Consider the following 14,430-nt stretch of genomic DNA (forward strand, 5'->3'; position numbering starts at 1 on the left):
CTTCCTGTCCTGAACCACAGAATATTATTTTAGAGAATGTTTTGGAGGTAACTTGGCACCAAATTTTACTGAAGCATATTATGTGAAGACAGGCTTGCAACCCAGAAGGCTACAAGGTAGCTACAAGGTAGACCCGAATGGTATGTTTCCAGTGCAAACTGATAATTAAAACCATGGTTTTGTTTGATTTAAAGCACTTAGCAAATTTGAATCAGGTTAGCTGAATAGCTTTAGCTGAAAATTTGTAAGGGATTTTGAGTAAAGAGGAGAAATTGGTTTGTCAAGTGAAAACCTTTTTGCTTGGCAGCCCATGGTTGCAGAAGATTTTTCACAAGGTGAAAGTGTAGGTTCAGTCCCTTCTGTGGCTGAACCTGCTTCTTCCCTGAGTGTCCAGTAGAGAAGTACCCTGCGTGCCCAAATGATTGTATTGGGATCCTTTTATGCTCTCCTGTTAGAGAGCTTATGCTTGGGATCAGCCCAGTTGCAGGTGTTAGCCTTTGGACTGTGAAAGCCTTTGGACTGTGAAAGCCTTTGACTGCTCTATATTTCTGAGGCTCTCAAACTGTGAAAATGTAGGTTTTATTCCAGAAAATTTTTCTATGTTTGATTTTTTTTGAGTTGCTTAAAGTCTGCATAGAGGGATGTTTTTCAGGACATCCTAGGAAATGCAGCAATTTTCAAAGACTTGGCAGTAAATGTATAATTTTAGATGTTGTTTGGGTAACAAACAACCTGAGCAACCTGCTCTAGTGGAAAGTGTCCCTGCCTGTGGCAGGGGGGTTGGAATTAGATGGTCTTTAAGGTCTCTTCCAACCCAAACCATTTTCTGATTCTGTGATTCAAACTGGTAGGCACAGTGTAAGCTTTGAGGAAGAGTGGAACTCCATCTAATGAGTATGTTCTGCATTTATAATCCCTGGCTCCTTTCCTTGTGTTGCCTTTGAGCCATTCCGCATTGTCGGTAACGTCCTTCCTCCAGTATGGCTCATCCTGTATTGTTTGCTCTTTGTACTTGGTTTTCATCTGCTCTGACAACCATTTCTTCGGGTTTTGCTGAGTATTTTCCAACTATAAAGAACTTCATAGACAAATCCTAAGCAAAGAAAGAGTTGTTGAGTTGTTGTTTTAACTTTGCATCCCCAAGGAGCTCTTCTTGCCATTGTTTATTTTTCTTTAACAATCCATTTTCAATAGACATTGCTGTTCTGGTTCTGATTTTTAATGCTGCTAAAAGTTGCCCAACAATGCCTGCCCTGTTCTCTGATCATACATTCAGACATTACGCGTATCTTCGGGACAGTCTCTCTCATCTGGTCCCTCCATTAAGAGTAAGTTGAACAACTTTGGTTTGCACTTTGCCGCTCTTATGAATGTTGCTGATCTCTTCCGTGTCTGTGTGTAACACTTCCATTCTAAAAGTTTTTCTCTCAGGCATCACAGGAATTAATATTGAAATGTGCATTACGGCAGGACAGACAAACGTTAGATTGTTACAGTGTGGATTTTGTAATATTTTGGGGAGAATAATAACATTATTGCTCTCAAATGAGGATAGCACATTGTGTGATGGTTAGGAAAGAATACTGGGAGAGCAGTATTCCTGGGAGCTTTCTGTAGCTCTGACTGTGTGTGTGTGGGAAAGGGGAGCCTAGCCTTTGTAGGTCTTCCAACATTTGACTTGTATCCTACCTAAATGGTTTACTTGTGGGTGAGATGTGTTCCCTGATGCTTTGAAACATGTTTTCCTGCCTGGTACTAAGGGTGGGATGGAAGTTGGTCCTAAATCTTGTCACAGCTCATAAAACAAATGGTGGTTTATGTGGTCTTGGACTTCCCTTGACTTCACAGTGTCAAAGTTAATAAATGAGGAAGGTATTTCCATTAAAGAGATGTTGAAATTTAACCTGAGGATCTCTAGCTGCAAGTGGATTGTAAAATGTGTTGTATTAGCTAACAAAGATGCAGGCTTGAAAGCCTTGATACAAATTTCGAGTTTGAGAAATTAATTGGAGCTCTCAGTTGGTCACTAATAAATAATATGGCAGCATTTTACTATGTTATTACTTGTGTTAGACTTTTATCTTTTTTTGTTTATGTGTGTTCCTTCTTGTGTAGTTACCAGGTAGAAAGCTGGTGTCCTCCCCTGTCTCTCCCAGTATTACCCCACATGAGGATCCTTCCCAGCAGTTCCTACATCAGAGTCTGGAGAGAGTTTACAACCTTCAGCACCTCGACCCTCAGGGCATACAGGAGCTGCTGGAATTTACCATCCGGTAAGATTGCAAGCTGACCTGTTTATGGGAAGATGGCTTAGGATTTCCAGTTTTTCTGACACAGGTTCTCTGCTTCTGCATATGTACTCTGATGTCAAGCACTTAACTTGAGCCTTCTTCTAGAGAGTGTTGTGATTAAAGACCTCTTCTAGAGACTGTGTGTAGCCTATTTAAATTAAAATGATGGTCTCAGGTCTGGCACTACCCCAGTGTGTGTTTTGGAGTGGCATTTTTTCAGAGCATGGGATAAGAGTCAGGTAAGGGTGTTCTTCTTGAACTGCTCACTTATGGTTAAAATAAACTCTCAGTTTTTCTAGGGTCATCAGCTGATGGGGGTCCTGGGATCCTGGAGGTCCCCCTTCTCTGTGCTCCCCACTTTGGCTCTTCCAGGCTACCAGGGGTCACCCTTCTCTGGGCTCCCTGTTTCAAGGTCTGCGGTACTCAAGAGGATGACAGCCCGTGTGTGTCATTCTTAGTTTTGTGTCCCTATAAGAGCCCCTCATTTTGATCATATTATTTGTAATGTACGTGCATGAGGGTTTTTTGTTTTGTTTTTGTGAGGGGAGAGAGCTTGTCCTCTTTGGTCTTCCATTTTCCGAGTCCTGTGGCCTTTCATTCTGCAGGAGAGGACCTGCTTCTGGCGCTTTGTTGGATTCTCATTGCCAGTCCCACTTACAAAGTACTTTGGCATTCTTCATCAGTTGCAAATCAGAGAGTTTTTTTTGGAATAAACACTGTTACTGCATGCTGCTGTCTGCTGCTGTATAGATAAGGGTGTGTGGTATTGCTTCTCAGTGTGTTTTATGTTGCCTCCTGCATTTCATCTCTAGACTGATTTACACAAACAAAACACTTGAAAAGGATCCTTTCAGTGTGATTCCTCTGCTTGAAAAGAGGAAAAGAACCTTATTTTGAAAGAGAGAAAAACAATCCAAAATACTTTGTTTGGAATATGGAATTCCAAAAAAGTGTTATTCTTTTTCTTCCTCCAAAATAGCTGCCTTTTCTTCTGTGGGTAGCTGTGAATCCCTTGCACACCCATCTGCAGCAGAGAATAAACAGCTATGAAAACTGTATGGTTTGTCCTCAGCTGTTTTGCAGCTACTGTGCACCACCTAAAATATGGTCTCAAAGCATTTAATGCACTAAATGCTTGAAACAGGTAATCTCTTGGCAGAGCATTCAGAGTTTTACAGGCATGGGATGGGGGTCTGGGAACCTTGCAGGCTGTGACTGTTTTTGATTTTTGAGTTGACGGAAATTATTGTCTTGGCTTTTTTCCTGCTGGGATTGCTCCCCATGAAACGATACTAAACCAGCTGCTGTTTTCTATCCTTAAGAGAAGGGAGGATTTGGACAAAACAAAAAAAAGTGTTAACGGTTATTCTGTAGAGAGCAAGAGTTCCCTGCACCAACAATTTGGTTGCTGAGAGAAGAGGCATAAAAACAGCTCACAGCAGTGGATTCTGCCATGGGACTTAACTCCCTCCTCCTTTATCATTATTGTCATCCGAGGAAATAATACAGACCTTGTGGAGCTGGTGTCTACTTGGGACTTACAGTTTCGGCTGCAGAGCCTGGAGGGGGAATGCCAGTCTGCAGTGTGGGTAGAAATGTAAGACAGGCTTTTCAGCAAATCCGTCTTTGTGGTTTAGTTTCTCCATCTATACAACAGGAATTTTTTTTGTCTTGTAGGGATGTCGAAATCTGTTTAAGATTTGTAAGGAAATAGAATTAGTGGAATTGGGAACTGTAGAAGACTGGAAAATGGAATATCTTCCTAGCTGTTAGCGGAGAGATGACATCCTGTTCCCCATTTGTGTGTTGTGATGGATTATGACATGGAAATTAAGCACCCAGGAGCTTCCTCTTCGTTCCACTCTCTGGAAAAAGATGAAATGGGGTTGCTGTGTAAGGCTGAGGCTGGCTTGACTGTTGTTGCATTGGAGGAAAGCACAACCCCTCACTACAAGAAAGACACTGAGGTGCTGGAATGTGCCCAGAGCAGGGCCACGTAGCTGGGAAGGGTGTGGAGAACAAGTCTGATGAGGAGCAGCTGAGGGAGCTGAGGTTGTTTAGCTTGGAGAAAAAGAGGCTCAGGGGGACCTTCTTGCTCTCTACAACTCCCTGAAAAAGGAGGTTGTAGCCAGGTGGGGGTTGGTCTGTTCTTCTGAGTAACAAGCCAGAGGGTAAGAGTTAATGGCCTCAAGTTGTGCCAGGGAGGTTTAGATTGGATATTAGGGAAAATTTCTTCATGGAAGGGATTGTCAAGCTCTGAAACAGGCTGCCCGAGGAAGTGGTGGAGTCACCATGCCAGGAGGGATTTAAAAGATGTGTAGATATGGCACTTGGGGGCATGGTTTAGTGGTGGGCTTGGCAGTACTGGGTTAATGGTTGGACATGATGATCTTAGAGGTCTTTTCCAACATAAATGATTCTGTGATTCTCTGCTTAGGAGAGATTTTCTTTGGCTGCATATTATACAGATAATCTCATGGATTTTTGTGAATGTCTCAGGGCTCAGCAACCTTCTGGTTTGGCAGAGCCAGAGTTTCAGAATTGCATCCTAAATGCGAAGATAAATCTAAAATAAAGAAAAGGAAACGATCATCTGAAAAAACGTACTTTAATAACACAGTAGGAAACATGGAAGTAAAGTGACAATCTTAGTAGACTTTGGAGCAAAGCAAAATGCAAAGAACAGAGACAGTGAAACCACATCATCCAACCTATTTTCATTTCTGTAACAAAAATCAGTTTTGTTCTCTTAAAGCACGCTTTTGATTTTAAAACATGCCTGACAGTAGAGAACTAAAGCCTTTTTGGGTTCTATTAGCTGACACTTTTTTTTTCTATCAAGTTAAAAGCTGCTGTATGATTTACAAGAAATACCAGACATAACACACTATATAGTTGGGCAAATATCGGTACATCAGATTCCACCTTGGCTTGAAAAGGCAGCCCTATTTCAGATACCCTTGGTTGGGTGAGCCTGACGCATTCCAAACAACCTTTCCTAGCCAACATGAATAGTTTGATTTCCCAGCAGTGTAACACAAATCGGTCGTTAGCTGCTGTGGAAGGCTGAAGTGTTTTAAGTGAAATCTGGAACTGCCACGCTCTATGGTTCCCATGGGGCTGCAGAGTAATGTGGCTGACAGACTTAGTGCTTCCACTGCTCTGCTGGTGTCAGCCTCCTGGAAGAATGGACATGCCAGGTCCCAAAGTGCAAACTGGTTTGTCGTGTGTGTTTTGCTGCTGTTTCTGGTCCTCTTTCTAATAAAAGCAGGAGGCAAGAATAGCTGGTTTCATTCTCGCTGTGTTCTGAGTGTGTTTAGATTAACATTGAAACAGTGAACAGTTTATTTTTTCTTTTTGTTTTTTCACATGCTTCAGTGATCTTCAGAGGCTTGGAGAACTGCAGTCAGAACTGGCAGGGATGGCAGATTTCACTGCAACTTACCTTCAGTGTCAGCTGCTCCTCATCAAGGTTTGACTTCATCTGGGTTTTTCGGGCTGTTCTTCACAAGTGCCCCCAGTCCATCACAGTGGTGCGCTTTCATGTTTTGACGTTCGTGCCAAAAACTGACGTACAATGAAAGCACAGGTTCCATGAATTTCTGCTAATCCTGCTTCCCTCCTGTAGCACGTAATTTATGCAGTACCTTATGCCAGTGCAGATCTCTGCTGCTGTACCTAAGGCTTATGTTGGTCCATGTGTATTTTGTCTGTGCAGAGTTTATTATCTGACAGAAATCGCAATGAGAGCAATTATTCTGTAGCCTTTTTGTTACGAGAGTAACTTTTCCTTGCTAGTGGTCACTGGAATGTTTTTTGCTAAAGTGCTGCTGTGAGTGGAGTTTTCATTTGACAATGATTTGCAGACAGCTTTTTTGGCACCAGTGCCAAGGAGTTCTTAAGAATTAATTGAGCAAAATATCAGTCATGCTTTCCTTTACAATGTTGCAATGATCATCTCTCTGGTATTAGCAGGTGAAGTGGTTACTTCAACACTGTGGCAGCAGCCCTTTTCAAAAGCCCCTTTTTGAAGTCAGCTTCTTGCTGTAAACAGGAACTAGTTTTTTGCTTCATAGAAAAGCTTGGGTTGGAAGGGACCATCTACTTCTAAGCCCCTGCCATCCTCAGGGATTCCACATCATCAGGTTGCTCAGGGCTGTCAGCTAACAGTAGTATATAAGTTAGTCTCCTGGCATTCTTTAGTGTTTGACTGTAGCTTATATACATGTAAAGCAAGAACTAAAGCAAGCAACAAACAGGTTTCCAGAAGGGACTCAATAAAAGCTTTGTTATGTAAAACAAGGGAGGGGTTTTAGTTGCTTTGCTAAATGCATAGCTGCGGGTTGTGTCTCCTGGCAGGCCTCAAGTCCTTGGAATACGTTTATCACCTAAAGAAGGTATTTTAGATGAGCAGTGTTACAGTTCAGTACAATCCCAGCTGAATCCAAAATGAAACGTGTGTCCAGGCAGAGGACCAGCATTTGGAGATGCCTTTGTTCCCTTCTCCAGGGTTTGACTGGACTGAACCAGATGGTTTTTGTATCTGGCAGAGGAGTGCTCTGTTTGGAAGAAGGGGGTAAAAGCTGCATCAGCCATTCTTGGCTTGAGTTGTAGAACAGTCAATAGATCCGTGATGCAGAGGAGTCAGTAATGTGCATGGAATGAAAAGTAACTCATAATATCATAGAATCACAGAATGGTTTGGGTTGGAAAGGACCTTGAGGATCATCTAATTCTAGCCCCTCTGCCACAGGCAGGGACACCTTCCACTGATACGATATGATTAGAAATTCTGATGCTGCAGAGAGAATCCAAATGTCAGAGCAGCCCTTTTCACTACATTTCTTTCCCGTTGCTTCTTTCCTCGGTAGAAAAAAAGCTGTGGGGGGAAAAAGTATCTTAATTTCCCAGCTTCTCAAGGCTCAAAGGGTCCCAGACCTCTAAAGGCTCTACACACCCTGTGATTTTGGGGGTAGTTAACTGGGATTCTGGGACCAGCCTGGGTAAAGGATATAAAGCTTGAGCTTTGGCTCCAGTTTTCTTCTTGTCATCATTTTATGGTTTTCTTCTTGTAGGCCTTGCAGGAGAAGTTGTGGAACGTGGCAGCTCCTCTGTACCTGAAACAGAATGCATTAGCATCTGCTGCAGCAAAACAGGTGAGGTGGAAGCAGCAGAGTCTGCATGGAGGCAAATCCTTGGGTATGAGTCCTTCCTTGGCCATGCAACAGTAATACACTTCTTGTCCTTCCACTGCTATAGTCTTTCCAAGTAAATCTTAGCTCCCCAAAGTGGAGTAATTTCTCTGATCTTCAAAGGATGAATGGTGAGGAAGGGAGGTTCATGAGAACTGTAAAAAGGCAAGCTCCAGAAGAGCAAGAAAGATCCAGCAAATGGTGAGCTGCTTGTCCTCACCTCATAAGGAGAGGCTGAGGGAGCTGGGGTTGTCAAGCCTAGAGAAGGGTGGGTTTACTACTGTCTACCCCTGTCTCCTTGTAGGATACAGATGAGACAGAGCTAGACTGCTCTGGACAAGGGGCAGTGAACAAATGATGAGAAATGTCAATTAAATGTAAAGGGAAAATTTACTGTAAAGATGGTTAAATAGTGTAATAGGTTGCCCAGGGAGATGGGGGGAATCTCTGTCCCTGGAAGTGTTTGTAGTTTTATGTGTCTCGGCGTATCGGAATTTAATTAGACCTGCTCTGAGCAGGGGACCAGCCTAGATGACCTCTGGAGGTCCCACCCAGTCTGAGTTACTCTGATTCTGTGATGTATAGATTATCTGATCCTGCAAAAACTGAAGCTAAGCCCTAAGAAAAAGAAGCAAGCAAATATTAAATAATCTGGAAACAAATCTAGGGTGAAAGCAAGTTCATGGATCTGCTGGGAAACTCTACTGACATTTTGAGTCTTCAGGTAATTAAGATGTAATAGGCAGGTACCGCTGTGTGTCAAAGCCTTCTCTGCTGTTGATGAGTAGAAACAAAAGACTTCCAGCTTTTGAAATCTTTTCTGGTTGAACTGTCTGTCTTGGGTGCCCTTTTCAGTTGCATGTGAACCCCCTGGGAAGTTTTATCTATTGTGATGGTAAATGTAGATCACTTCCCATCAATGCAAGGTGAGGGAATATTTCCTGTTAGATAACTTGCAAGTTCTTGGCTTGTGTACAGTCATACTGAACTCAACTGTATTAATTTGAGCACTTCCTCTTGTCTACTTAAGCCCATCTATTCAACAGATAAAGTATGATGAGTAAAACTGTGCAATGTTCTGTCTAAGCTTCTAACTCTATGTCTAAAGTAACCCAAGGTGATACTTATCTTGTGATAGTTCCCATCTTCAGCTGCAGTACATGAAGTGTTGTAGAATGTAAAGTTGTTTGCAGGAGAACTTGTCAGATCTGGCTCCAGAAATGTAAACCTGAGCAGGACCATTGAGGTTGCTCTGTTGAGCTGCTCATGTTTGCATTCCAGAGTAGCCAGTGAGACTCATTGAGTGCTTTACACCTAGAAATTTAAAATGCATTATCAAAAGATAGACTGCTGGTGGAGGGAATGTTTGATTCCAGGCCAAGTTTCACGAATTGTTTCTTTAATATAGCCAAGATAACCTTTTAGTATGAGGTACCACTTTACACCATGAAGAATTTCACCAAAAGAATGAGACTCATGGATTAATGTTTTTCTTGATACAAGGGAAAATACCAGAATGCTGTGATCGTGCTTGTACCAGAGTTTAGCAGTCTGATGGTTTTTTATCCCTGTGGTGTCTGTCTGACAGATCTTGGAAGAAACCTACAAAATGGAGTTCATGTACAGTGGAGTGGAAAGTAGACAAGTGGTCATTATTCACCACATGAGACTGCAAGCAAAGGCCTTGCAGCTTATTGTGACTGCACGTACCACTAGAGGGTAAGGATGACCTGGTCAAAGGGTCTTCTTAGGGTTAGCTGTAAGCTTAGTTTCCTTAAGCTTTGTTTAAAAAACAGCAAGGATAAATTAGACACAAAACATGACAACATGCAAATAACCATTTGCTAAAGTAATTCAGGGTGAAGAGCCTTCTTTTGCCTTTGGTATAACTGGACAGCGACACAATCATAAATTAAATGACAAAATTAGGAAGATGAGTTTTGGGGGTTGAGTTCTCTCAGCAGTGAGCATATAAATAGGTTAAAAATGTTGTAGAATTGATACTTGGAACCTATTTAAATGAGGAAAACTCAGGTATCAAAATAATGCACTAATCATGTTTGCTTCATTTAGTATTAGTTGCTGAATTTTTAGCATCAGAAAAGCATCATCTTCTTGACTGATCTGCAACTAATGTGTGTATGACTCAGACACAAACTGCTCCTGTGCATGCTTGGCTTAGGTACACAGGAGGCTGTGAGCGGTTCGTTTTGGCTGCTCAAAAGGAAGTGACACATGGGTTTTGGTGGTTGTAGAATTAGAACTGCATTTGGTGGAATTAGAGCAAAGTAGTTGGTGTCCTAAATTGTTTGCTTTGTTTTGAGTTTTTTGCCATTGATTTACTGTATTACCACAGAGGTCCATAATATACTTGCCTTTTAACCTCTTGTTTTATAGTTGGAAATATCTTCTAACAGTGGTTTTGGGAACTTAATTAGTGCCTTATGCAAAAAGGTTTTTTTGGGAGAGGGGGATATAGATGTGAGGAACACTTTTCTGGCCTAGAAATTTTAAGATCTTTCTGGTTTTAGGAGCTTTAATGAGTTTCCAAATCACTTAAATGCTTATAGCCACAGAGCAGTTTTTCTTTCTTTAAAACTAAACCAAGGAATATTATTTTCATTACAGAGTTGAACCCCTTTTTGGGATGTGTGAAAAATTTCTGCAAGAAGTGGATTCCTTCCAGAGGTGACAAACTCCATTGCTTCTTCACTTTATGTTAGAAAGTTCTGTCACCATTGTCAACAGGGGATATTCTGTTTGCTTTTCATCTCTTTGCATCTGCCTTCCCTGCTGTCCTGCGTTGGGAATTATCATGGGATAATAATAAAGCAAGAAGAAGCTTTGTAGTTGAAATACTTAACATCAGGATATTATGCTGGTACTTCAGGAACATGAATTAATTTTTTATAGAAAAACTGATTTTTTTTCTTGTATTTATAAGGATCTATCTACCTTAAGTGGATGCTGTTTTGATACGTACTTCAATTTTATTTGTAACTCTGTTTTCGAGAGTCCTGATGCACTTTGACCTTTCAAGGATTAATAAAAAACCTGATTACTCTTGGCATACTCTACATGTAGCAGTAAGTCAGAAAGAATTCTGCAGTATCTTTCCTGGCTCTGTCTACTACTTTTGCCACCTCTTAGTCACATTTACTTTCAGGGAGAATAAATGTATTAAATGTCAATTTTCATGAATAGATTGATTCTAGTGGAAGCTGTCCTGCCCATGACAAGGGGGTTGGAACTAGATGATCTTTTAGGTCCCTTCCAACCCAAACTATTCTGTGGTTCTGTGATTCTATGAAATAGTGATGAGTTCTGCTGATCCTGAGACTCGATGCAAGGAAAAGATGTAAAGCAAATTAACAGTTATGTTCTCCAGATGTCTATCAAATGAGATAGACATTAGGGTATGGGTGAATTCAGTTCCCTTTTCTCGTCAGTTAACCAGCCACAACGGCCAAGCATATGAAATACAAATAAATGTGAATTTTATCGGAAATAGAGATTCTGCTCAGGATACCTGTGTCTCTAGACTGCCTGTCCAGGTCCCTTCTGAGTCATAAAATCATAGAATCACAGAATGGTTTGTGTTGGAAGGGACAATAGAGATAATCTGAGTCCAACTCCCTTGCCATGGGCAGGGACACCTTCCCCTAGACCAGATTGCTCCGAGCCCCATCCAGCCTGGCCTTGAACACTTCAGGAATAGGGCATCCACAGCTTTTCTGGGCAACCTGTTCCAGTGCCTCACCCCCCTGACAGTGAAGAATTTCCTCCTAAAATCTGATCTAAATCTCTCCTCTTGTAGTTTAAAATGATTCTCCCTTGTCCTGTCACTGTCTGCCTGTGTAAAAAGTTGTTCTCCCTCTTCTTTTTAAGTCCCCTCTAAGTACTGAAAATTTGCAATGAAGTCTCCTCAGAGCCTCCTCTTCTCCAGGCTGAACAACCCCAACTCTCTCAGCCTGTCTCCGTAGCAGAGATGCTCCAGTTCTCTGAGAATCTTTGTGGCCTCCTCTGAAGTCGCTCCAGTGGGTCCATGTCCCTCTTCTGTTGGGGGTCCCAGAGCTGGACAAAGTACTCCAAGTAGGGTCTCATGAGGGGGAGTAGAGGGGGAGAATCACCTCCTTCAACCTGCTGGCCACACCACATGGCCCTTGATGTCAGTTTGAGCACACAGCATGGTCCCAACACAATTAGCCAAAATAATTTCTCGTATATGTGAGATGCACATCACAAAAGGAATGTATGTGTCTAATTCTGTCATTATAACTAAATATAAGGATTAAGTAGCTAGACTGAAAATAACAGTACTGTAGAAAAAGTTGAAAAAAAGTATTTGATTTTTAATTTATTCCTAACACAGATGTTTCATTTCTGAGCTCCCACATATGCAAGGCAGTTTTGTAGATAAATTGCTGGACTTAATGCCCAGACTTGTGACGTCTAAGCCTTCAGAAGTGGTCAAGATTCTTCAGACAACGCTGCGACAAAGTACCTTCCTCCACCTTCCTCTTCCAGAGCAGGTTGGTTTAACCTCCTTGTGGACTGTCACAGCATCTGACTAGTGCCTAATATACCATGAAGTTTTTAGAATTCAGGTTCTTGGTCAGTTACAAGTGTTATTTCTTCAAAGGCTTCATCTTCTTACTCAGCACTACTGCTAAAATTATGGAAAACTTAACAATTTGTGGCAGTATCTAAAAAAAATTGCAAGGTTCATGCACTTCTCTGTTAAGGACAGCAGTAATTACATACTTTTTTTCTTTCCTCTTTCCCCTACCTCCTTATTTTTGCCTATCACTTTGCCCCTAACAGCTCCATAGAGCTACTGCAAATATCATTGAGCCTACTGGTGAATCTGATAATCCCCTGAGGTTTACATCGGGGTTGGTTGTGGCACTGGATGTTGATGCAACTCTGGAACATGTGCAAGATCCCCAAGGAACTGTTAAAGTTCAGGTAAGAAATCACTCGACATAAATGCAAACAAGATTGTGTCTTGGGGGGAGTTTCTTTAAGGATGTCAATTCTTTTAAATTGCAAATAATTATGTGCATTATTAGTAACAATGTTGGATTCCTGTGTTTTGGCCACATATTCAGAAACTGGCTTGTCTACAGGGTGCTCAGGTGACTTGGGTGCAGTTTCTGAGAGGTTGCTTTGAGCACTTCGATGTCATTGTGTGCTTCCATGTGCACTAGGCATGTTCCAGACATGAACACAAACAAATGCTGCTGAACTTCCAGCTGATGTAGTGGGAGGAGGAGGAGCAAAAGATGCTGTTCCAAACAGCACAGAAATATGCAGGCTCTAGTCTGTCTGTATTCCAGCTTTTCTCCCTGCTGCTGAATCACTAGTTTCAAATGCAGCTGAGGAGGTAGGCATGGTACTAAGTAAAACATGCAACGTCACCACATAACAAAGGGATTAAAACCTCAGTTATGATGCAGAGGAAGAAGCTGATGTCAATGTGGGTTTTTTCCCCCCTGTGCTGTGGTTCTGAATGGCTGGCATGTGGCTGTTCTGTCATGGCTCCAAGCTAAAACCCACCTCCTTGCCTTCCCAACTCAAACAGAAACTACCCAAGTAGTCCGCATGGTGACATCCCCAGTACAATTGTCATTCAGTTGTTTGGTTGTTTTTTTTTTTGTTAGGTGTTGTATCCAGATGGACAAGCACAGCTAATCCATCCTAAACCAGCTGATTTCCGAAATCCTGGCCCCGGAAGGCACAGGCTGATAACTCAGGTTTACCTCTCGCACACAGCCTGGACAGGTAATGTAAATGATACAAGTTCCAGTGTTTGTGTGGCTGCACTTTTCTAAGACAGGAGTGTGTCTTGCTTCATCCCAGTCCCTGGCACATAAGATGTACATGCCCACAGTCTTGGGGGCTCTGAGGATCCTAGAGTCCAAGCTGTGGTTGATGCTGCCATTAGTGTTGATCAGGTTTGTGCTCTCACAGTCTTTGAGCAGTTAGGTCTCCCTGGTTGACAGGGCACTGCTGCTCCAGAGATGACTGGAGGGGCTGCTCTCTTGGGAGAGTCCTGGGACCCTTTGCTCGAGAGCCGTGTTCAAGGTGAGTTCACCTCTTTCTGGGCAGAGCGGGATCAGCTGCAGGAGCCAGGTCTGCATCCTCATGTAAAGGCAAGGATTCATGGTAAACTGACTCCTTGGAATTAATTGTTTCGGATCTGACATGTATTTGAGCGTGGCAGAGAACCTTTGGAACTGTATGTACGCAGCAGTACAATTGCACTGCTGATTAAACTTTCACCCTTTTAATGCCCTAAAATCCCACCCTTTAGCTCTGATGAAATATGTGACTCCAACATTCATGTTCAGTCTCAGTTGGCGTTCACACTTCCTCATGGAAGCACTTCAGTAATTGCCTTGTGGACTTGAAACAAAAGCAGAGAGTATTTCATTCACAGTTCCCTTTGTCCTCTCTTTGTTTAATCTCTTCACGTTTATTCAAATGGAGGGGGGGTGTCTCTGAGTGGTTTTTTTTCTGAGCAGTTTTTAATTACATTTGGCGATCTTTTTTTTTAAACCAACAGAATTTTATTTATTGCCATGTTCCCTCCCATGCTCCTTTTTATATAGCGCTGCCATGGTGTACTTACTCATCCTCCTGTCTTTGTTTTGTTTTGGAGAAGAAAACATGGTATTGTTTCTTTGACTGGAAGTATCTGTGTTTAAAGGTTGATCCTGTACCAGAGGGAGCTGAATGAAGTCCTTATTTCTACTTCTGCAGCATTCACTGGAAGGGCATTTTAAGTATGGCCATAAGGGATTCTGTTCTGGTGTCTCCTCTAGCCATTATTTTAATTATTAACTTTGACACTGGCACTTAAGCATATAAAACAGAGGGAGGACACTGAGCTGGGAGGGGCTCAGGAAACAGGGTCAGAATTCAAAGTGGAGAAATTGCCTTAA

The 14,430-nt window shown here is 42.1% G+C and overlaps 1 protein-coding gene across 2 annotated transcripts in view; it reads left to right on the forward strand.

Annotated features, from left to right (window-relative positions):
- The window catches only part of INTS4 (integrator complex subunit 4), a 32,986-nt gene that overhangs the window by 15,696 nt on the left and 2,860 nt on the right, over positions 1 to 14,430 (forward strand). For both annotated transcript variants that reach the window (XM_027677584.1, XM_027677586.1), the window contains exons 14-22: positions 1,195 to 1,328; positions 2,116 to 2,273; positions 5,670 to 5,763; positions 7,367 to 7,447; positions 9,072 to 9,202; positions 10,112 to 10,171; positions 11,856 to 12,015; positions 12,308 to 12,451; positions 13,147 to 13,267. In XM_027677584.1, coding sequence (XP_027533385.1) covers positions 1,195 to 1,328; positions 2,116 to 2,273; positions 5,670 to 5,763; positions 7,367 to 7,447; positions 9,072 to 9,202; positions 10,112 to 10,171; positions 11,856 to 12,015; positions 12,308 to 12,451; positions 13,147 to 13,267 — 1,083 coding nt within the window. The remainder of the gene's footprint in view (positions 1 to 1,194; positions 1,329 to 2,115; positions 2,274 to 5,669; positions 5,764 to 7,366; positions 7,448 to 9,071; positions 9,203 to 10,111; positions 10,172 to 11,855; positions 12,016 to 12,307; positions 12,452 to 13,146; positions 13,268 to 14,430) is intronic.

This window comes from Neopelma chrysocephalum, unplaced genomic scaffold (assembly GCF_003984885.1).
Source record: "Neopelma chrysocephalum unplaced genomic scaffold, ASM398488v2 Primary Assembly neopelma1_43, whole genome shotgun sequence".
NCBI lineage: Eukaryota > Metazoa > Chordata > Aves > Passeriformes > Pipridae > Neopelma > Neopelma chrysocephalum.